The 23,705-nt window shown below is 46.8% G+C and overlaps 1 protein-coding gene across 1 annotated transcript in view; it reads left to right on the forward strand.

The window, feature by feature from the left end:
- LOC119452497 (sodium-coupled monocarboxylate transporter 2-like) overlaps window positions 1–23,705 on the forward strand; it is an 84,933-nt gene that overhangs the window by 49,358 nt on the left and 11,870 nt on the right. The window contains exons 7-13 of the mRNA XM_037714610.2: window positions 281–410; window positions 564–652; window positions 2,881–2,990; window positions 3,224–3,291; window positions 7,093–7,179; window positions 8,469–8,641; window positions 10,718–10,821. Of these exons, the coding sequence (XP_037570538.2) occupies window positions 281–410; window positions 564–652; window positions 2,881–2,990; window positions 3,224–3,291; window positions 7,093–7,179; window positions 8,469–8,641; window positions 10,718–10,821 (761 nt within the window). The remainder of the gene's footprint in view (window positions 1–280; window positions 411–563; window positions 653–2,880; window positions 2,991–3,223; window positions 3,292–7,092; window positions 7,180–8,468; window positions 8,642–10,717; window positions 10,822–23,705) is intronic.

A 23,705-nucleotide genomic window follows, 5' to 3' on the forward strand; every position in this document is an offset into this window, starting at 1 on the left:
TGCTGTTTTCAAGCGGAAGGTATTATGTTTTTGACATTTATTATTAATTGTTATGCAAGCGCTTTTCTTCAATTAAAACAAGGTTTTGCTGCGTGATGCACAGTTCCACAAACACACCATGTTTCCATCTCCTGTCATAGTCTAATACTGTATAAGCAGCTATATCTAAACTTCGTTCGGCATTTTTTGATGCATCTAGAATTAAGGCATGACACTGGCGCCTAATCGACATAAAGAATAAATGCGAAATGAATAATAATTTACTTCTGGTACATTACAGGATGATTCAAGTAGGAACATTCCTGCTTGTCACAGCGTACGCAGTACAGCTTTCCATGTCTCTGGCAATAATTTTTTGGTTTAGAGGATGTGATCCACAACTCCGTGGCGCTATTGCAAGTCATGATCAGGTGAGCAGAATATATTTGCATTGCAAGGGGAAATTCCTATCTGAAATATGCAAAACACGGCGTATAGATTTGTTTCTTTTGTGAACAAAGCCAATGATATAATTTGTAAATATTTATTCGAAGCAATGCTGTACCATCATTTCTTCACAACAGATCCTGCCGTTCTATGTGAGAACACACCTGGTGAAATTAAGCGGGTTCAGTGGAATCTTTCTTGCTTCTATTGTTAGCGCCGCATCAAGGCAAGTTCCTACAAATGCAAAGGATTATTTTTTTAGCTAACGTAAAACAGAAGCATATGCAACTGTGCAATTTCTGGCAGGTCTAATGCTACTGTTTGACATCGTGGTGTACTTTTGTGCTTTCTATTCGGAAATCTGTCGATTGCTAACCCGTCTTTAAGTTGAAGCAGAATGCGGGATGCTCTACTGAGAACAAGAAACCTGCGACTTACGCACATAATCAGATTACTACAGTAAAAACAATGCACTAAACATGCCTTATAATATTGAAATTCGAGGGCGTAGACCAAGTGGCCCTGCAATATATTGCGCAAAGGTTATCAATAAGAAAACTGCAATGCATTGAACATATCACAATCCTGTAGCCTAGAGAAATGTATGTGTCTTGTGATATCGCATTCAGTTCAGTAAAGCGAATGCACAAATTTGAATAAATGTTCTCGTCGACTACGGTGCATGAAAAGAAAAAACGACCAATTAGTCCTTCCAAAAGAGTGGACAAAGAATGAACCAATGAGAGTGACGAGGGCATAAACGCACAGTTGAAATCTCAAGGTAAACGTAGAGCATTGAGATTTTACAAATACTCAACATTATGAATAAGAAATATTATTTCCATAGGATTCATGTTCTATTCGAGTGGTCATCATTTCATATGTGCGAAGTCTCCCGAATTTTTCGTAAATGCTACAAATTTCGGCTCGTATTACGAGTTCACGAATTTCAAGCCATATGAAATATAAGTTTTGTTGGCGAAAAGATTTTGTAGTCAACCTTCGAATCTGCCTTTGAAAGCCTTCTGATGGTGAATGGGCGCAAGAGAGGTACCTGCTTGTGGCAAGTTTATTCAGTGAGGTAGCTGAGGCACAGTATTAGCAACACCTAGAATAGTCACTGTGACCTAAAAGCCAATATGTTGCTTGTCAGTCATTCCTGTATTGCTGCTGCTTGTTAGTTCAGGGCGAACTTTAAAAAATGCGTGCTGTGCCCCTCTTTGTGTCGTGTCGGCGGGATTTACGAATTTTAAAGGTCAGAGATTGGCAGGTATGCTATTCGAAATTAGCAAATTTTCCTTTTTGAATACCAGAGATATCAACTCTCAATGAAAGTACAACATAACAAATGATGACTGTTCCGAATTACGCCCCTGCAATATACCTGTCGTTGTAGACCATAGGCGGTTTCTGAACGTACCCACGGGGGGATTGTGTTCTATAATTTACAATCATTCAATATAGGAATGCCTCGCTCTCAGGAAACCGCCAAACTGTTTTGTCTGAAGTGAGCAAAGCACAATATTACTTTGATGATTTTGCATAACTTGCTTGCATACCTTTAAAAAATAGTGACTTGCTGTAGTATAACACTTAAACTCCTTCGACGAACACACGTTACGCGCCTCTAGAGAAGTTCTGCTTTTATTACTATTTCCTTACAGTCCTTCTGATAGTAGAGCAGATAACTGAGAAATGTTTATTATTCATATTCTGCGCATTTTGCCCACAGTCCAGTTTTGAAGAGAAGTACATGCCTGTATCAGATAACATAAATAAGTTTTTTTTACTAATGAGACTCGGGCAACGAAGCACACAGGCCTTCGTCACCTGTTGTAGCAGAAATACCTTTAGAACAACAGTTTGTTAGTAAAGCATGTGACCAATGGGTTACTGAGAAACCGAGAAAGCGAAGAAACATTGCAGGTCAATTAGTTGATATTCACGTATTAGCTCGTGACTAACAATACTCATAGTTTCGTAGAAGGCACAGGATACAACATAAGGTACTCAAGACTTCTTGCGCAGGAACTTTCACCCTTGAGAGTATGGTACGGCAGCTTCGTAGTAAAACGAGACATACGCTGTATATTAGAAAAAGTAAAATATTCGGTATGACAAAACATTCAGAACCGTCGAAATATCCCTAGGGACTGAAATATCAGGATAACAACATTTCATGGAATATTGAAATCGCTTTGGAAGAGTGAAAATTCGGTTCTTTCTGCCATGCCAACGGCAGAAACACTGTAGTTTTGTTTAGCCTACTGACGTTACGAAATAGGTTCTCATGAGTATTTCCACGAAAACAGGGCCTCCAGAGAGCCTTTACTAACGCAACGGAATTCTCGAGCAAAGCGACATAATCTTTGAACTAGAACTTGTTTACGGTTTGCTTCGGGGCACTGTGGCCATTTTGATATTGATTTCAGATTGCACTATTGTTTTTTCTAGCACTACGTCGTCCATCGTCAACTCTCAGGCTGCTGTGCTCTACGTGGACATCCTCTCTCGGCACTTTAAAAATCCAGAAACCAATGTCCGTTGGATAACTCGCGGCGTAGGTCTGTGTGTGAACTATTACCTTCTTTCTTTTTGATGATATTTATGGTGGTGAACTACCTATTTGGAAAATATGAAAGCAGTATTTGCACTTTAGCACACTAGAGGAATGATGGCATAAGCAGCAGTTTCAATTTACTATCATTAAAGTAATGCACAATATAATGATCTTCATGACGGGGAATGTACTACGTTTTCAATTTCCGAAAACGCCTTTTGTTCTTTCTTTCTGCAGCATTTCTTCTCGGAGCTGTTATGACGTCCTACAGCTGTGTCATTGTCTACATGGGATCTGTAACCAGGGTAACCATTCCTTCCATTCACGATTTTATTGGAACATCAACATCACCATTTCGCTGTGCGCTCGACGGCGAAATATATTCCTTCGGTGGGGTCAAACATTTCGACGTCTAATTTTCAGTGGACGCCCAGCCAGAAATTTGTTGCTATTTTGGGTGCAGAGCTAACACGGAATTACATATCTTTGTCCGTCCCTTTGAGTTTAGCAATCTAATTATCAAATCCGCCACTGTATCACAGTACCTATGGCGTCATGCTCCTAAGCACAATATCATAGTTCCATTTTTGCAGTGGCTGCCACAGTTTGATGTGAACAAAATTGTGACAACTCCTATATTGGCTGAATTTATTCATTGTTTATTATTTTTTAAGTGTACGAGCTGTTTTTAGGCCAATTCCCCGTTGTGGGCGTGGGCCACTATATGAGCACAACAATTATTACGCCATGGCGATCATATCTCGAGCAGCTAGATTGCGTTGCCGTGATATCTACCGCCCACTTCTTGGCCAATCATTCGTTGTAGCTATCCGCCATGGTATGTAAATTATCATAATAAACTCGTGGCGATGAACCGAAGGAGCTAGGTGGCGCTCGCGCACTGAAAACATATATGTTGTTGTGGTTTATTTGTTGAGGCATCGAGTGATTGGGTGAGTGGGACGCTGTTGAAATCCCCCATCGCATGCTCTTATTAATTAATTAGTTATTTATTACTTATTTTGTGTGAGAAGCAATCCACTCGACAAGCGACTGAACGTTCAGGTGACACCACGAGATGGTAGGCTGCGAGTAATGTACCTAGCGGTACGTGCTGCCTGAACCAGCAAGCGACAGCAGCCTGCGGTGCCAACGCCGCATGCCACACACACGGCCATGCCCATCGCGCGACGCGTCGAGGCATTGCCCTCTCACCTCACGCAACACCTGGCGTGCTAAAGCCGCAGCAGGTGTTCCCTTTAGCCCGCTCTGCCAATGCCTCCTAGGTAGCACAAGGCCTGCGGACTATACGATCCATGACGTCATGTTTCCTTGGCCGACTGCCATAGAATCTAATGGGAACGCTCATGAGTAAGTTGCGGTGATTTCACCGTCACCGCTTTCATCACGCCGGGCTTCACAGTGGAAATTTTGTTTCAAATAACCTTACGTCATAAAGCAGAGTGCACAGGCCTGCAATCCAGGAGGCATTGGCTCTGCGCCGTCGAGGAGCGCTCGTGCCACGAGCGAGGGTCACGCGACAATGCCCTCTTCCGTTATGCAACACCTGGCGCGCTATCGCCATATGAGGTGTTTCTTTTCACCCGCTCTGCTCCGTCAAGGCGCAGCTCGTGACGTCGCGTCGCAGCGAATGGCTATGCGAGTTTAGGTGCTGTATCGATGCTACAGACGACAGACGTCGGTTCGTTCACTCATGGGCCATTTGACGCTTTCACATAAAAAATACGCTCCTGAAGGCAGCATTGCGTCCTCGCGAAGGAATTCCAGGTCGATAAACTTGTTTCATTAGAACGTTGCATTAGAACGATAAATGAACGAATCAATTGCATCCCCAAATGGCGCATTTACCACAAGAGTAATTATGGTAAACCGTTTGCTGCATAAGGTATTATGATGTTGTTGGTTTGCGACAGGACGAGCACTGGCGCCAGAAGGCTAAATACGGGCAATGTGGTGTCTGTGAGGCTAAACATCCCGAAGCGTTCTTCAATAATACTGCGCAGGAATGATGATGTTCCCTGCGGTGGAAGCAGTTAAAGCACATTGGAGATATTTTCGAGCGAGTCTGCTACTAGGTGCCTTTTTTTTGGCTGAACCAAATTTTTAAGGATTCCGTGTAGGAGGCAGCACAATTCTAACCTTTGGGCTAAATTACTCTATGAGGCTGCCAATACTTCTACGAAAAATCAAAACGCTTCTTTCAATGATTAGCATATTTGCACCGATTCACTTTTGAATTAATTATTTACGGCACGTCAACTTACGAATTCCTGCTGGTGAGTTTGTGATTTCGCAAGCCGGTATACACTTAAAAATAATTGTCAGGACTACACCAGTTTTGAGGTAATAATTTTCTAAGTGGCCAACGAAATACATTGGCGTTCCAGTTAGTTCTCTGTTTCAGTGCTTAAAACAGCGTTATTAAAACAAAAGAAAAACAAAAAACAAATTGAAGAACAGAGCATTCTTACTGCAAGTTCGATGGCACATACCTGTGCGCCTGTCCCATACTCATAATTCTATGCATGTCGATATGTCTTGCAAATTTATTAGCTACAATCCACTGATTGCACTATGTGCCGTATACTAATAAGTAAAAGCCTAATTAGTGACACAGTGTTAGTTATTCAAATAAGAATTTTCATTTCTCATAGAAATGATGGCCGCCGCAATGAATATTTTAGTTCAAGGGTTAGAAGTATGCTATCTGCCACAGGTAATTTTTTATTTGGTGAAGCTGAAAAAAAAAACACGCTATACAGGTTTAGCAGCCACTCCAACAGAAAACATACACGGGTGAAACGAGGTCTTTACGATCTCTTAGACATATTTCTCAGGCATTTATCACAGAATGACGTGAGCTCTTCCTTTGCATCACGATCTCCATGCAGTGAAACTTTAAACTGTTTATAGCAGCAAACATTTCGTCAAATGCTCCCAGCCCGAACGCAGTCGTGGGGACATGGTTCAGAACCCACGCCGGCATGGTAAAATACCTCGCGGCTCCGACGGACCCCAATAACTGATATGATATGGGATGCTATAAGCGCCGCGGAACTGGAAGACAAGCTGCTGCGCCGCCTTTGCGAAAGTCATCTTGTTCAGTTTTTAGTTGTTACAGAGAGGGAAACAGACAGGGCTGCTGCTGCTGCTTGACAAGCAGGGCTGACAATAAGGGAAACGAAAGAAACATGCAGGCAGCACTGACAATACGGTGGACCCATCATCCCGCATAACAGGAAATAAGATGAGCTGCTCTTCTCTGATAAGTTTGATAACGGCTGATAAGGGTCGGATCAAGTCTGATAAAGTTGATAAAGACAGATAGGAGTTGATGAGGGTCGGATCGTGTCCAATAAGCTTTATTAGGACAGATAAGGGTGGATGAGGATGGTTCGATTGCGATAAAGTTGATAACTACTGATAAGGGTTGATGAGCGTCGCATCGAGGCGGCGAAGGTTGATAATAACCGATAAGGGTTGGATTTAGTGCGATAAGGTTGATAACAACCAATAAGGGTTGATAAGGGCTGACATTGGTCGGATTAAGTTTGATAAGATTGATCATGAAAACAGTTCGTGTGGACAGGAGCAAGTGTCACAATGCTTACGCATACTTCGACAACTCCAGTGGAGGTTATGCACAAGTTATTATTTTTTTTTAATTTCACTTCCGCTTACTCGGCGCGCCTGCTTATTGTCCTCCTCCTCACTCATTGAGGGAGCGTGAGCTACGCATACAAAGACACGCTGAAAAGAAAAGCAGTTGCTGCCGTCACGAAGACAAGTACCCGTGTCGGAATGTTGGCTTGAGCGGCATCTCTTTGTGGAAGCACTATTCATCACTTCAGTCAGCCATGTCACTGGAGACTGCGCTTTTGTTTTGGATTTTAGCCTCCCCTAGTGCATTCCAGTATAATGAGAATCGTGCACCACGTTGTGCACGTCACACAGGTAATCTAATCAGTTGCCTCAATGCAGCGTACTTCTGTTTCCAAGAGAATAGAAATTTCAATTGTCCTCCATCGCAGATGCTGTCAAATGAATTACTTGTCGGATCTCTTTTTTTTTTCACTTTACTGCAGCTCCTCATGATGGCATACGGAGCCGCCACCGGCCCCTTCGTGGGACTTTTTATCCTGGCCATTGTATTCCCATTCGTGCATTCAAAAGTAAGTAAAATAAACAAACTGTATCGTGCTTGTCAGCTTGCAAAATTTAACGACCTCCAGTGAGATGCGTAAATGACGCACGCTTACCGGCAGCGCTTGAATATCAAGTGGACGGCATTATCAACCGCTCAACAGTTGAGATAAGCAAGAGACGTTTAGAGAGTTCATGGGGGGAAAAAGCAGCCAAGAGATTGATAAGACCGGATCTGTTACAGACATAGGTAGCGCTACAAGGTAGATAGAGGCGTTTTGAGGAAGAAAGAAAAGATTAAGGAGATGTATAGAAAAATGCTCGAAGTAAAAGCATGTACAGCATACCTGATTAGCGCAAGCAGGCTAGGTGACTACTTTTCCCCACCCCATTTTAAAAGGGATGCCAATAAATCGTCATTATCTGCATGAACACGAAAAATGAGTCCTTCTGGAGTACACGCATTACGCATAACTCATTTTGACAATAAAAATTCGTTGTGTGGTTATATTTATTCAGTGCTAAAGACATTACCGTCGACAGTCAACATGAGATGGGCTCTGCCGGACGTTTTTCCGGCCACACTGCCCTCTTATAAATATTCTTCATTACAGGCGTGCTTACTCTAACTGAGTCATCCTAAGCGGTGTCCTTGCTGTACGTAAGCCAGGCATCGAGAAATACAATATTGCATGTGCGAAAGGCTCTACCATCCAAGACTTAATTCTACAACATATTCAAACAATTGCTTGGTTATCATTTCAATCATTCAGATATTAGACTTGTCAAATGATGCATGAGGAAAACAACGAGATGGGAGGGAAAAGACAGAGCACCGGCTACCAACTAAATGTTACCTGAGAAAACTAGCCTTTTAAAGCTTAATAACATTCGCTTCATACTCAGCACACATTCTCTTTTCTCCTTGCTCGATCAACTCATAAAATTCAGTTCGTCGTGAGCACTCAGTTTCTATTGTCCTCCTTTTATTTAAACTATTTGTTACGCCTCTTCATTTGAAAACTCTGCAGATGAACGAACTCTCTTATATAGATGGTGGTACGGTAAATTAGACCGCCCCCTTTAAACAATCTCTGAATACACTTATGGAAACAAGCTGCTGAATTGTGTACTTCTGACTTTCCATGGCTGCTTAAGTTGGGCTTTCCTTCTTACGAACATAGGCCACTGTGAGCAATACACTTTCGGATTTGTGTTGCATTGAACTTATTACCTGAAAAAGACAACAAATATAGGTATTCGCCTTCGAAACCATGCCCCTACTGCTTCACAGCTATGCTTTATTGTCTCACCGCAGGGAGCAGGAATATCGACCCTGCTCATGATAGCTGCTCAAGTTGTTGCACTGTGGAGGTCAATTGACGGTGGCATCAAACCGCCACATATGCCCGTGTCACTTCACTACTGTCCAGACAACACCACCTTTACGTCTTATGGCACAAACCTCACGGTCGACATTTCTTCGAACAGGTGTGTGTGCAAATAACTCCAATTATGCCACTAGGCGTGAGGTATTAATCCTGTGGTGTATTTCTTCCGGTATCAATTTACGTCGCACGGAAACTGGCGACGACGCCGTGTTCGGGCAGAATAGTTAGGCGAATGGAGGCATGCTCGAGCATTCTTACCTGTTCAAATAATTAGTCCGGAAAGGTTAAATCACATTGCGTTTCTCTTTAGACGCCAGGGTTTCTTGCGACCATATTGCATCCCCCCCTTAGAATGATCCTTTTTTCACAGCATCCTCAAGCGAGCACTTAGCGACTGTATTCAAAGAAACATGGCCGCAGTTACAGAAAATTGTCGCTACATCTAGAATGTGCTGTCTATGATTATTGACGCCCTGTTCCCGCAAAATTTCCTCAGCAATTGAAAGAAGACAGAAGTTCAAAGGAAGGCTGCCTTGACGAAAACAAGTGTTCTTGTGGAAGTGTTGCCTAAAGTGGCATTCTTTGTTTGACTACTGCTAAGCGATTTATTCACTTGTCACATAGGAAATTCTTCAGACAAATATGTTTCCAGGCTCTACTAAACACTAGATTCCTTGAAGGAACAAAGAATGACATGAAGTTAAAGTAATTCTTACAAAAGATATATATTTTGCCGCCACAACTGAAGACATCTATATTTAAAGGAAGGGTATGGAAATAGATAAGCAGAACTTTGCATACTGGGGGCAATCGCTGGCCAAAAGGAACAGACCTCTAGTAGAAACATACTAGAACTATAGTCGATCATCGACATTGAGAAAAGAACGAATAGTTACAAGCTCCGTATTTGATTTTTGGTAGTGGAACGTCATCAATGGTACCATGAATGTGGAACACGAGATGAAACTTTTGCCAAAAGTTACCCTAAAACAACAAAAACTGGAAAGAGAGAACCAAAGACAAATAGAGTGCGTAAAAAAGTTGTCGCAGTTTCACCTGAAAGGTGAAGCATCAATTGCGATAGCAAATTTGTAGAGAGCTATACGGAGTAATGATATTAGCTTTATCAGCTGTATAAACTTGGACATGCAGCAGCACCGGCAACGCGCAGAACTGTTGTCGACGCCGTCGGTGTTTTGCCCGCGTTCGCTCAAAATGCGTGCGGCGTTGGTGACTGTTGCCGGAGCCTCTGATATAAATAGGCACTTGGTGCCGCAGCTAAACGTCGCCTCCCTTCCCTCCCCCTTCCTTCCCTCCCCCACGGCCTCTCGCGCATCGGAAGAAGGCGCGTTTGCTCCACATATATGGTGATTGTAAAGGAGGAAAGAGACGCCTACTTCTGCAGCCCTTAAGCAAGCACGGCGCGGAACGCGCGTTTGTTCTCCGCCGTGCGTTCACTCCCCGTGAAAGAGCGCGTCCCTCGCGCCCTTTCACTCGCACATACAGCGTTCGGCGGCGCGCGGTCGTTGGCGCTGAGCCGTGCTCCCTCAAGGGCTGCAGAAGATAGCGCCAACCTTTCCCTTTCCCTCAAGAACCACTTACTACTACCACGCGCGGTCAAGATGATGATGATGATAAGTGGTTCTTGAGGGAAAAGGAAAAGCGCCAACCTTTCCTTTTCCCTCAAGAACCACTTATCATCATCATCATCGCGCGGTCACGATTTCATCTCCATTGACGTCATACGGAACCTCACGGCGACGGCGACAGCGACGCCGACGGCAGAAATCTGCTTTTGAGTGTCCATATAATTGCTATCGCAATAAAATTCTGCGAAACCAAAGTAGAATAAATGCTCGCTGACCTTAAATACTTCGACAGGAGACCACTGTCACGCACGAACGCAACTCGCCAGCATTGCGCTACCAGTATCCGTAATTTCATTGCCCGCAGATGGGTTTTCTTTGAGGAAGATTAAGGAATATTGTGCGCTTGCAGTCTCGTCGGTTTCGCAACAGGCGGCAATTGCTTTGTGGCTAGATACGTTACTAAATAATATTCAGCCTCATAAACATACAAACTTTTCCATGCCAAATCTATTTACTATTTTGCAGTGGCGTCGTAAAATTTATCTTCCGAACAGTTGATGCAGCAGTGTTTTTGTGCTCTTCTGCAGGTCACAGAGAAATGCAGCGTCCGTTGCGTTATCACCATTATGGAGCTCTCTCCTAGGCACGTTGGGAACAGTTCTGCTCGGCATACTCATAAGTGTAATCACAGGTACATAATTACATATTGTTACAAATAGCCCACAATGGTGTATTTTCCAAGATGCATAAGGCGAAAGCTTTTTTGTGTGCCCAAAAGTGCAATATAGACCTCTCAGTAGAAAGAGTAGACCAAACATATAGAATGCCTAGGCTAATTCCGTATACAGTAATACACTTCAATCCACCAGCATGCGTAACCATGCCCGCCAGAATGGCATCGGCAAAATATGCGTCGTATTCCTAGGCACATCTGAGCCAAATATTCGAACACTTTTTCAATTAAAGTAACTATTAACTGCTTGCATGTAATAAAATAACCGCGCGCAATGCACACTTGTTTTGATTTTAATACGTCGTTGATGCGTAGACGTCTCGTTATAGTGCTGATAGACTAGGATCAGAATAAACTCAATTCAATAAACAAAACCACAGTTCATAGGAAACGCTCGTTTTCTTAGAAACAAAGCAACCATGCCCGCCAGAATGGCATCGGCAAAATATGCGTCGTATTCCTAGGCACATCTGAGCCAAATATTCGAACACTTTTTCAATTAAAGTAACTATTAACTGCTTGCATGTAATAAAATAACCGCGCGCAATGCACACTTGTTTTGATTTTAATACGTCGTTGATGCGTAGACGTCTCGTTATAGTGCTGATAGACTAGGATCAGAATAAACTCAATTCAGTAAACAAAACCACAGTTCATAGGAAACGCTCGTTTTCTTAGAAACAAAGCAGCTATATGTCTCTGATTCAGATAAATTGAGCAGCTATAATGCTATTTTCCTACCATCATCAGAATATCTAGGAGGAATGAGCCTAATGACGTAATTGTTGGCTCATTCTAGTATGTTGAAGGCATGTGCTTCGTTCAGCCTCTTCCAAACATACAGCGAAGTGTACTGTCGTGGAAGCTTGTCCAACTATACCGGTCACTTAAACGTTCTGAAATGTCAGTTTGATCACGCACTTTTACTTTCAAAGCGTCCAGTACATTGATAGATATACAAAATAAAGTTGATTATTTTGGGAGACGACTAAGATAAGACAATACACTGCCGAGTTTTTTTTTTTTTTTCTTGTTGTTCTACTACCTGTTCTTCAATTTAGGTTTGTTGTACACCATAGTATAAATGATAGCAATATAGTTTTCCGCGCGGGGAAGATCTCAGAGAGAACATATTTAGAACGGTTTTGCTTCCGAGAGACCGATTTTTTAAGCGAAGCTTTGTAGGCTCACAAGTGTCAGCGGTGGTGGTGGTGGTGGTGGTGGTGTCACGCTAAAAAGTGGGCCGATCCCGGTGGTAGAGCAGGAAGGGTCCAAGCTCAATAGCACATACCCCTGTGTGCTGGGGGACCTGTAACGCGCCCTTGAACTACCCTTGTGACAAGTAGGACCCAAAGAGGCAAAATCACCAGCCCTTGACCTGTCGAGAAAATTGGGATAAGCGAAGCTTGTCGTCCGATTCTAGCGTGAGTGGTTCCGAAGCCCAGGCGAAACGTCAGCGAAGAGCCGCGGACCCCGAGTTACGGGAGTGGGATGTTGAGTCCAAACGTCAGCGAAAAGCCGCCGACCCTGAGTTTAAGGCAAACGAAGCGGATGCCTGCGACAGTGTTGTCTTGCCACAAGCATCGCTTACCCCCCTTTTCTCGGGAGGAGAAGGGCTGGTGATTTTTTTTTTTACTCTCATAGCATTTATTCTTTGGCATTTTTCAATTTAAGAACTACAATTAGAGTCGTCGGTGGCTACGATGTTTTTATTGTACTTAGTACTTAAAGTTAAGCGCTTGCAACGTAACTGCCTGATTATTGGGGGCGTTTTCGGGATCCAAGTGTGGCGCGGATGCTAACTTTCTGTCAGCTAAGGTCGTACAAGCAAGCTATAATTTACTTTTTCTGAGTACAAATAAAACAAAAAATCTTCACAATTTCTTAGAAAATGTTTTGCTCTGATAATGGTTCGTCTCCACAATCATTTCATGTTGCATTATGATTTACATTGAATACCTGACATCCGTAATAAAACGGTAATTGCCCCAGAGCCCGTCCAGTACTTACATCGCAGTGTAATTTAAGACTGACATGAATTACATTGAAAGTCAAGTCCGCCATACTCGAAATATAGAGCGACCTTTTTTTTGCCATCTATCCAAAAGTTGCGGTCTAAATATTCTCTGACCACAATATAATAACATTAGTTAAACACTGAACAGAAACAAGAAAACATTTTAACTAATAATAGAATCTTCCAAAATACCAGTCTGGTTATTTTCGCGGTAAAATGGTCATTAGTACTCTAAAAAATGAAGGCGAAACTTGCATTCTTTGAATTGTACGCCAAAGCGCCATTGCAGGAGTACTCTGTGAAGTGTTTTCTAATATTGTCACCCAGCTATTACAGCTAGAATAGTTCACCAGCAACAGATAGGCAAAAAAAACACGTCGGCCTTTAATAATGGCTGGACCTCGGAGAGCGCGCGCGCAACCACGAACTTCGTCGTTCTCGCCTCAAGGGGCCAGTGTCACCACGTGCCAACTTATTTCGCGTCATTGCTCCCCTCTCAAAAGCGACCGACCCGGTCGCTTCAAGGGCATGGGGCGAGCAATATGGGCAAGAGTGTCAACATGGAAAGAAAAAAAAAACATACAGGAATGTACACAGTGCTGAAGCGGTTTGTGAGGGTTGCTTATCCCTCGCGTGCGTAGTACGGCTTCATCCGTACTACGTGGACGACTTCAGCACGGGGACGGCATCGGTTCGAACTAGGATCAGAGCTTTGAGGCACCACCTCATAGTTCACATCACTGAGGCGGCGTACAACTTCGTAGGGGCCGAAATAGCGGCGCAACAATTTCTCCGAGAGCCCACGGTGTCGGATAGGTGTCCACACCCACACGCGGTCGCCTGGTGAGTACTGGACGTTCCGTCGGGTCCGGTTGTAACGGCAGGCGTCGGTATTCTGCTGGGTGCGGATGCGATTCCGAGCAAGCTGGCGAGCTTCCTCCGCTTTCTCGACGAACTCCTCAGTGGTGTCATTACTTGTGGCTCCGTGGTCTACCGGGAGCATGGCGTCTAAGGGAGTTGTAACGCGACGTCCGTAAACGAGCTCGAATGGTGTAAACTCGGTGGTTTCCTGCACAGCGGTATTGTAAGCAAACGTCACGTATGGCAAAATTTCATCCCATGTCTTGTGTTCCACATCAATGTACATGGATAGCATGTCGGCCAATGTTCTGTTCAGGCGCTCTGTTAAGCCGTTAGTCTGGGGATGATAGGCTGTGGTCCTTCGGTGGTCAGTATGCGTCAGCGTGACGACTTGTTGCAACAACTCCGCTGTAAACGCTGCACCGCGATCAGTAATGAGCACAGCGGGTGCACCGTGACGAAGCACGATATTGTGGACGAAGAAGCTGGCGACTTCAGCAGCAGTTCCCCGCGGCACAGCTTTTGTCTCCGCATAGCGAGTTAAATAATCGGTTGCCACGATTATCCACTTGTTTTGCAAGGAAGACGTGGGGAACGGACCAAGAAGGTCCATTCCCACTTGCTGGAACGGCGCCGGAGGCGGATCCAAAGGCTGAAGGAGGCCGGCAGGCTTGACGGGTGGGACTTTACGCCTCTGACAGTCACGGCACGTTCGCACATAGCGCTGAACCGACGAAAATAGGTGTGGCCAATAGTATTTCCGCCGTATGCGCGCTAATGTCCTCGCGAAGCCTAAGTGGCCGGCACAGGGATCGTCGTGACACGCCTGTAAAACTTCCTCGCGCAGCGCCGTCGGAACGACGAGAAGGAACGTTTCTTGGCTGTTCTCGAAATTTTTCTTCTACAGGACATCGTTCCGCAGGCAGTACGATGTCAATCCTCGTGAAAGTGGGCGTGGGACAACAACGTCAGCTCCCTCGAGATATCGGATGACTGGAAGCAGTTCAGAGTCTGCACGTTGGTAGTCAGCCATGCGCACCACGTCGACGACACCAAGAAACGGCAAATCTAGCTCCAAGTCGGAGGATGTCGAGGGAATAGGAGAACGTGACAAGCAGTCAGCGTCGCTATGCTTACGGCCCGATCTGTAGACAACAGTCATGTCGTATTCCTGGAGGCGGAGGCTCCAACGAGCGAGGCGACCTGACGGGTCTCGTAGATTGGCAAGCCAGCAGAGCGAATGGTGGTCACTGATCGCTCGAAATGGCCGGCCGTATAAGTAAGGTCGGAACTTGCTGATGGCCCACACGACTGCTAAACATTCTTTTTCGGTGGTCGAATAATTAGCTTCTGCTTTTGTGAGACTACGGCTCGCGTACGCAATTACACGTTCTTCGCCGTCTTGCCATTGAACCAGAATAGCCCGGAGTCCTACGTTGCTAGCGTCTGTGTGAATTTCAGTTGGCGCGGTGTCATCAAAATGCGCCAGCACTGGAGCGGATTGAAGGCGTTTGCGCAATTCGGTGAAGGCCAGCTCTTGGTCTTCCGTCCACGCAAAGGGCACATCTTGTCGCGTCAGTCTCGTGAGAGGTTCGGCAGTCCTCGAGAAGCCTTCAACGAAACGGCGGTAGTAAGCGCAGAGGCCCAGGAACCGCTGAACAGCCTTCTTGTCTTTAGGGCTGAGGAAACTCGGCAACGGCAGCGAGCTTCTCTGGGTCTGGTCGTACTCCTTGGGAGCTGACCACGTGGCCTAAAAACTTGAGTTCCCGGAAGCCAAAGTAACATTTTTCAGGCTTGATGGTGAGGTTTGCCTTGCGTATTGCGGTAAGGACACTTCGTAGTCGGGTGAGATGTTCATCGAACGTGCTGGAAAACACAACAACGTCGTCAAGGTACACTAGACACGTCTGCCACTTTAGTCCGACGAGTACAGTGTCCATCATTCGTTGAAACGTAGCAGGAGCGGAACAGAGACCGAAAGGCAGGACTTTAAATTCGTATAGCCCGTCGGGAGTCACGAAGGCGGTTTTTTCACGGTCACGCTCGTCCACTTCGATTTGCCAGTACCCTGACTTTAGGTCTAACGAAGTAAAGAACTCAGCATGGCGCAGACGGTTCCAAAGCGTCATCGATCCGTGGCAGGGGGTAAACGTCGCGTTTGGTGACTCGGTTAAGCCGTCTGTAGTCAACGCAGAAGCGGAGCGTGTTGTCTTTCTTTTTTACTAGCACGACAGGGGACGCCCACGGACTTGTCGACGGCTGGATGACGTCATCATTGAGCATTTCTTCAACTTGACGCTTAATCGCCTCCCGCTCCATAGGTGACACGCGGTACGGGTGCTGACGAACAGGCCGCGCCGACTCCTCTGTAACTATCCGGTGTTGCGTAATGGAGGTGCGCAGGACTCTAGATTCTGTGGAAAATCGTAGTGGAGGATCTTGCGCACAGTCGACGTCAGCGGCCTCACCTCCGGAGGTCGCTGAACTCAGTTTTCCCGAGCCGCCGGGCTAGGCGAGCGGCGTCTGAGAGCGCCGCGAGAGAAGGCTTGGCTTGATGATGGTGACCTGTAACGAGCAGGAGACGACGAACGGGGCTCGTGCCATCGTTGATCACCATTGCGACGATTCGCGACGAAACTCTCTATTTCCGGCGGCCGCTCACCAGGTCGTGGACGAGGTGCATTTGGTGCGAATCCTCGGAGCCCCACATGACGATAAGGACACATTCTGTAGATGTGCCCGGCTTCGCCACAATGGTAACAAAGGGGCTTGTAGTCTGCGGTGCGCCAGACGTCGCTCTTCCTAGTTCTTGCTTCTGCGATGTGCGGTGTGCTGCGAGGCCTGAAGCTAACGTCCAATTGCTGAGCGGGGTGTACCATGCTATACGCGCTTGAGGGTGGTGGACGACGTACTGCTTCTGCGTAACTCATTTCAGGACGCGGTCTCTGCTGTGGTGCCTCGTACTGTTCAGGAACATGGACGGCCTGTCGGACCTCGGCGCGCACCATTTGCGCAATGGAAAATTGTCCCACAGAGGCAGCGGTCGTCTGCATCTTCTGCAGTTCCTCCTTGATGACAGCCTTGATGAGTTCTCGCAAGGCGCCGACGTCGTTGCCGAGGGTAACGGCAGAGAGCTCCCTTGAAATCACGGCGTCGCGGTTGTATTGCCTGGCCCGCTGTTGAAGGGCCTTTTCCATGGTGGTGGCTTCGTCGTGGAACTCTGCCACTGTCGTCCGCGGATTTCTAATGAGGCCAGCAAAGATTTCCTCTTTGACGCCGCGCATTAGGTGGCGCACCTTCTTTGCTTCAGTCATAGAGGGGTCCGCACGTCGGAAGAGCCGATTCATGTCTTCTACGTACGCCGTCACTCGCTCATTCGGGCCTTGAATTCTCGACTCCAGTGCTAACTCCGCCCTCTCCTTCCGGTCCGCCCTGGCGAAGGCATTGAGGAACTGCCGACGAAATTCTTCCCATGACGTCAGTGTCGCCTCGTGGTTCTCAAACCATATTTTAGCGGAATCTTCAAGAGCGAAGTACACGTAGCGAAGCTTACGCTCGTGGGTCCAGTCGTTGACGTTGGCGACCCGGTCAAAATGGTCAAGCCAGTCGTCGGCGTCCTCTGAAGCACTCCCGTGGAAATGATTCGGCGTCCGGATCTGATTGACGACCACGTGCGATGCTGCAGTAGCGGCAGGAGGTGGTTGGTTCGTCATTCTACTTCGTTCGGGTAGCAGACCGTGCTGTGGCTGGAGTCCCTGGAGACGCCGGCTGGTACGTACGTGCACAGGGGTAAGCTCGTCCGAACTACTCGCCGGGCTTAGGTCTGGGGTACGCTCCGGAGATCTTAACGTCGACCGTACCCAGCACCTCCACCCCAAATGTCACCCAGCTATTACAGCTAGAATAGTTCACCAGCAACAGATAGGCAAAAAAAAAACACGTCGGCCTTTAATAATGGCTGGACCTCGGAGAGCGCGCGCGCAACCACGAACTTCGTCGTTCTCGCCTCAAGGGGCCAGTGTCACCACGTGCCAACTTACTTCGCGTCAATATTTCGGCCATGTAAGCGCAGAAAATGTTTTCAAACTTTCTAGGTTCTGTCTTTGTCTCTTTGTCAATAATGCGGTGAATCTTTTTCGGTAACTAACGATCTAGGCCCCAGCAGACGCCACCAGAATCCATGGCGTCCCGGCAACCTGGTGCATTAACTTCAAGGTGGCGCCGCTGCCACTAATTCGTTTTCGCGCCTGTCGGGCTTATCAAGCCTCCTGTCGTGGTGAGGGTGGGCTTTTAATGTGACTGGCATTCTTTGCCTACTTTAGGCGACTATAGTCTATCTATCTGTCTATCTATGTACCTATCTATCTATGTAGCCTCTTACGCGGACCCAGCGATACAAGTTCGCTACTAGCTAGAGCCACTAGGTGGTCGTAATATGGTCGCGGTCTTTGCATCGCCATCACTCTATCTTAATCATCCGACTCTCGCATGCCATCGTCGCGACGCCATCCTCTTCCTACACTCGTCAACCATTCGTTGTCATACCATTGGTCTGAAGCCTGTGTGGTCATTCTATCGTCACTACAACCTATACGCTTACAACCATACCCAGTGTCCCAAGTTGTCTAAAACCTTGGCCACTAGGTATGCGCTTGTGGTCGTGATGCCACCGTGGTCACGGCGTCACCGTCATTCCGGCTTCGTCATTCGATTCTTGTCATGCCATCATCATCACATCCTCGTCGTCACGCCGTTGTCACAATACCCTCATCATCTGTATATTGACCTCATAGTTCTGTCATGCCACCATCGTCATTGCGTCATCGTCGTACATTGACCGTAATGTATTCGTTACGACGAAGTTGCTCTTTGCTAGAACGCATCTATCTCGGCTAGCTATATCTCGTTCAATTTTCCTCAATTTCCGGGACGCCTTATGCGCCTTGCTTTGCGGCTATGGACGCGGAGCCTCCCGCAGACCTGTGTGGCCAGAAGTCTACCACGGCGAGCTCTTCATTGACAAGGGTCACCTGGTCCACCAGCAGTGAAGACTCCACTGAGGCTCCTGCTCTCGTGGCCATCGATGCGGATCTTGCAATCCCGCCGGGCCAGAAGTCTATTTTGAAAAGCTCCGCAAGGAAGCCAGGTACTTGGTCTAGCACCAGCGAAGACATTGAGATTTATTCAGTCACAGGCGACGACTCATCGGACGACAGCTTTGTGTCGGTGAGTAGCCGAAAGGCAAAAAAGAGACTCATCAAGACGTCATCACCCTAAAGTACATCAACCGCGCATGCAAAACCTGAACGCTGACCGCACACCATCCTTTTCATACCTGTGGATTATTCTATCAGCCTTCGAGGATTAAACAGGCAAGCTCTCTCTGTTTTATTTGAGGGAATGGCGCCAAAAGAAATTAAGGAGGTCCGGCTAAACACGCAAACGAATGTCTTGGCTGTCGACACGACCCGCGGAAATGCACTGGATAAGCTCCGACAGATAACATAATTGGGAAACATCAAAGTGATACCAGTTATACCAATGGAAGAAACCCGCACTGCCGGCGTAATTTACAACATTGACCTGGCAATTACGAACTCAGACCTGCCCATTCTGATTAAACCGGCGTATGAAGGAGTAGTCATAACGCGCGTATGCCGCCTCGGAAACAGCCGCTGCGTGAAGATAGTTTTCAAGGGCGACTCTATCCCCTCGCATGCCAAGGTCGGTCACTTCCGACATGTCGCTCGTCCGTTTGTCCCTAAGCCGCTTCAATGCCCTAAGTGCTTCAGGATTGGACATGTCAAGGGCGCCTGTGCAAAATCTACAGTGTGCCCTCGGTTCGCGGAGTCACACACTGGAGACGTCCGTCGCGCAAGAAATATTACATGCGGCAACTGTAACAGTTCTCATGAAGCCACATCTAAAGACTGCCCATGGATCAAAAAATAATTTGCTATCCTGAAACAGATGGTTAAGGACAGCTCATCTCACAGTGAAGCTTCTGAAACGATCCGGCGTCGACATCGTCATCGACGGAAACGTACAATGTAAGGTGCAGTTCATGCACAGATTGTGCAAAGGAGATCAGGTTCAAGTACAAGCAAACCCTAGATCACAAGGAGGCCTCCAACGGAAGATCCTTCCCTTGTAAAAGACTGGCCAGCGCTTCCGAGCACCCAGCCTTCCAAGGAGCCTACACGTTCGATACCTCCATCGAAGCAACCTTCAGTTGATACTGCGCCAACAGTAGACCGCCAAATCATTCCGATGTTGCAGTCGATAATTGATGTCATCAGAGTAATGCTGACCAGCATCGAAACTCCATCCGCTCGAAGGGGACTACAAGTGCTGGACTCGCTTTGTCCAGTCCTAGCAACCCTCCAGTGAACCATGGCTGACAACCACCAGTCATTTCGTAAGGCAATCAGAGAAGCATCGATTATTCAGTGGAACGCCAAAGGTCTAAGATCTCGCATTGCTGACTTTCGCCAGTTTGTACATGGTAACCGATTTCTAATCATCGTTATCTGCGAACCAAATTTTACACACCCTATGAGACTATCCCGCTATGAGTCAATTACAACCTCAATTAACAACGGATATAGCAAGGTAGTCGTCTTTATTCGCCGTGAGCTTACGTACGTCGTCCAGCCTGTGCAACCTCATGAGGACAATCATTGTCTGCTTAACTGTCAAAAATAGAAAGCTCACCTTTATACTTGTAGGCCCATACCTATCTCCATCAAGCCCGTTTAACACCAAAAGACTAGAAGACATAATAAATGCGTATCCTGGTCCTTGGAGTATCACCAGGTACTTTAACGCCCGTCACACCATTTGGGGAAGTTCAAAAGCCAACGCAACCGGACCAAGACTCGCTTTATTTTTCTCCAATCATGACCTCTTGCTGCTGAAGGACGCTAGTCCTACGTTTCTACGGGGCACAGTGTACAGCAGCTGCCTGGACTTGATCTTTGCATCACACCGCTTTGCCACGCTTGTTAAGTGGTTTTTGGACATTGAAACACATGGCACTGATCACATCCCCACTTAACTCTAGATGAACGGGATGTCTAACACTCACCCGCCTAACACAACACGAGGAATTCATTGGACTGTGTTTAAAAACATACTGGAGGACGCTTGCCAGAAAGGTCTCCTATCTGGACTGCAGCACACCATTAAAGAAGCGGCGCAGACCGCTATGTGCACCATTATGTGCTCATCGAAGTACTCGCAATTTGACCTGGAGATGGAGCGACTTCATGCGATTCGTCATCGCGCCGAACGAAGATACCAACGCACGAAGTCCACTCACGATCTAAGGGAAGCCCGGCGCGCTCAAAAGAAGATACAATGCGGCATAGATAAACCGGAATCTGAGCGATGGACAAAGTATTGTGAGTCCCTTGACCCGTGCAAACCACTATCTCAAATAAGGAGAAATTCGAGAGGCCTACGTTCTGTTCCGGAACAACGCTTTCCATTCAAGCCACTAGCATTTTTCCAACGCCGACAAGACCTCGACGTAGCGGACGATGTCTGTGCCATGATTGCAGGTCATTCAACGGGCTCAAGTTCCCTTAACTTTTATTTAGTTCCGGGCACAAGGGACTCACGCCTGGATCTGCCGTTCACCACTCAAGAGCTCGTCGCGGCACTTGCCCTATGTAATCGGTCGTCGTCACCTGGACCAGATGGTATTTCTTACCGCACCTTGTGCCACCTCGGTGAACTAGCGGGAAGTGCCGTGCTGAACATCTTCAATGAGTCCTGGGAGAATGGAAACGTTCCTCAAGAATGGAAGACCAGCCGCCTGGTACCGCTCCTCAAACCTGGCAAGCCTCCTCTAGAGATTACTTCATACCGCCCAATCGCGCTGGCTAGTTGCATTGGGAAGGTGATAGAACGAATGATCCTCTCCAGACTTGAATGGTACCTGGAACGCTATGAAGTTCACCCAGACACAATGGCTGACTTTCGACGTCACCGATGTTTCATTGACAACGTAATCAATTTGGCTACTTACGTTCAACATTCATAAGGCGTGTAAGCGATTATCTGTCGCCATGTCCCTCGACATCAAAGGAGCATATGACAATGTTCTTCATGAGGCTATATTAGAGGGTCTAGAAATGGTTGGCCTCGGCGGTCGGCTTTATCGTTGGACACGCAATTATTTACATACGCAGTATCTATTTGTAAATACCGAAGACGGCCCAAGTTCTCAACACTATACACACCGTAGATTATCACGGGGTGGTGTGTTGAGCCCAACACTCTTCAACCTTGTGTCCTCATTGCTTTCGTAGAATTCCTACCCAATACGGTGAAGTTGTCAATTTATGCGGATGGCATATGCGTCTGGGCATCTGGCGTGACGCGTCCTAAAGTACGTGCAAGGCTCCAAAAACGTGTGACGTAGATAACGACATACCTGAGAGAACAAGGCTTCAAGATTTCCCCATAAAAATGTCCATTGGTCGCATTTAGCTGGAAACCAATGACATCATACGCCATATCCATCGATGGACAAAATATATCTTACGTCAGCACGCACAGGTTCTTAGGGGTAATCATCAATCGTGACCTCTGTTGGAGTCCCCATGTCACCTACCTAAAGAAGCGCCTGACAGCCATCTCTCACCTCTTCAAGTTTTTTGGTGATTCCTGGGGTACATCAGTACACGCGATGATGCAACTCTACAGGACGCTGTTTCTCGGGTATCTGAGGTACAACTTGGCAGTGCTGACCAATACCTGTAGAACTAACATCCGTACAATCGAAAGTGCGCAGGCACAGGCACTTAGGTCTAGGGTTGCCACGATGTAACTCAACATCAGAAACCATTGGAATTGTGCATGACTACCCAGCCAATATTCACATTATTATGGAAGCGCTCAGAGCTCACGTCAGGCACCTTGCTCGCGCCCCTTCCCACTATCTAGCCTCACTGCCAGAAGACCGACCACGCGCCTCTATTTGTCAGTCGATACTGCCTTATCGTATATACCTTTCATCAGATTACACAGCTGCAGCGAGAGTTTTGTTTCCTCCTTGGTGCTTGGCTCAGTCACAAGTTCGACTGACAGTGTCAGAAATTCGAAAGAAGGCCGAACTCTCATCACCAGCTCTCGAACAACTTTCGCTGATCTAGCTGTAAGAAACATACAGTCACCATACCCATATATACACTGATGGTTCAACTACCATGGACAGTTCTGCAGGATGAGTGTTTTTTTCTGCGAAAGTCTCCACCTTGAAGATCAAGACATCACAAAAGACGACATCGACAGCCGCGGAGATTGCTGCTCTTCGTAGCGCACTTCGCATAATTCGTGAGTAACCACCTAACAAATGGAGTGTTTTCAGTGAGTCCAAAGCAGCTCTACATTGCTTGCTTTCCGCCTTATACGCCAGTGGACCCTACGAAATCCGAGAGCGCCTTCATCGCCTCGTCGAGCAAGGACACTACGTCACCTTTCAGTGGCTCCCTAGCCACTGTGGCATAATGGGCCACGAAAATGCCGATGAAGCTGCTCGATATGATCATGAAGATGGCGCGAACGAACCAATCCCGCTGTCAAGAACAGATACAGCAGCGAAACTTCGAGTACTTGCAAATGATGCCATACAATCGTTGTGGAACACACCTAGTTTGCAGCACACGCGTCTGCATCGACTGGACCCCTGTCTTCGACTTAGACCTTCACCTGGACTATCCCGACCCAAAACACCGGTACTTTGCCTGATTGTCGCTTGGTATCGCATTTACGAAGTCGAAGATAGTGCTGCGTGTGGCCACTGCCGCGACGATGAAACTATTGAACGCGTGCTTTGTCATTGTTCCCGATACAGCACACATAGGCAGGCACTCGCGACTGTGCTGGCGCATCTTGACGGCCGGCCGCTTTCAGAGCAGACAGTCCTGGAACACCGGCCTGTACAGTCGTCGCACAA

The sequence above is a fragment of the Dermacentor silvarum genome, chromosome 5 (assembly GCF_013339745.2).
Source record: "Dermacentor silvarum isolate Dsil-2018 chromosome 5, BIME_Dsil_1.4, whole genome shotgun sequence".
Taxonomy (NCBI): Eukaryota; Metazoa; Arthropoda; class Arachnida; order Ixodida; family Ixodidae; genus Dermacentor; species Dermacentor silvarum.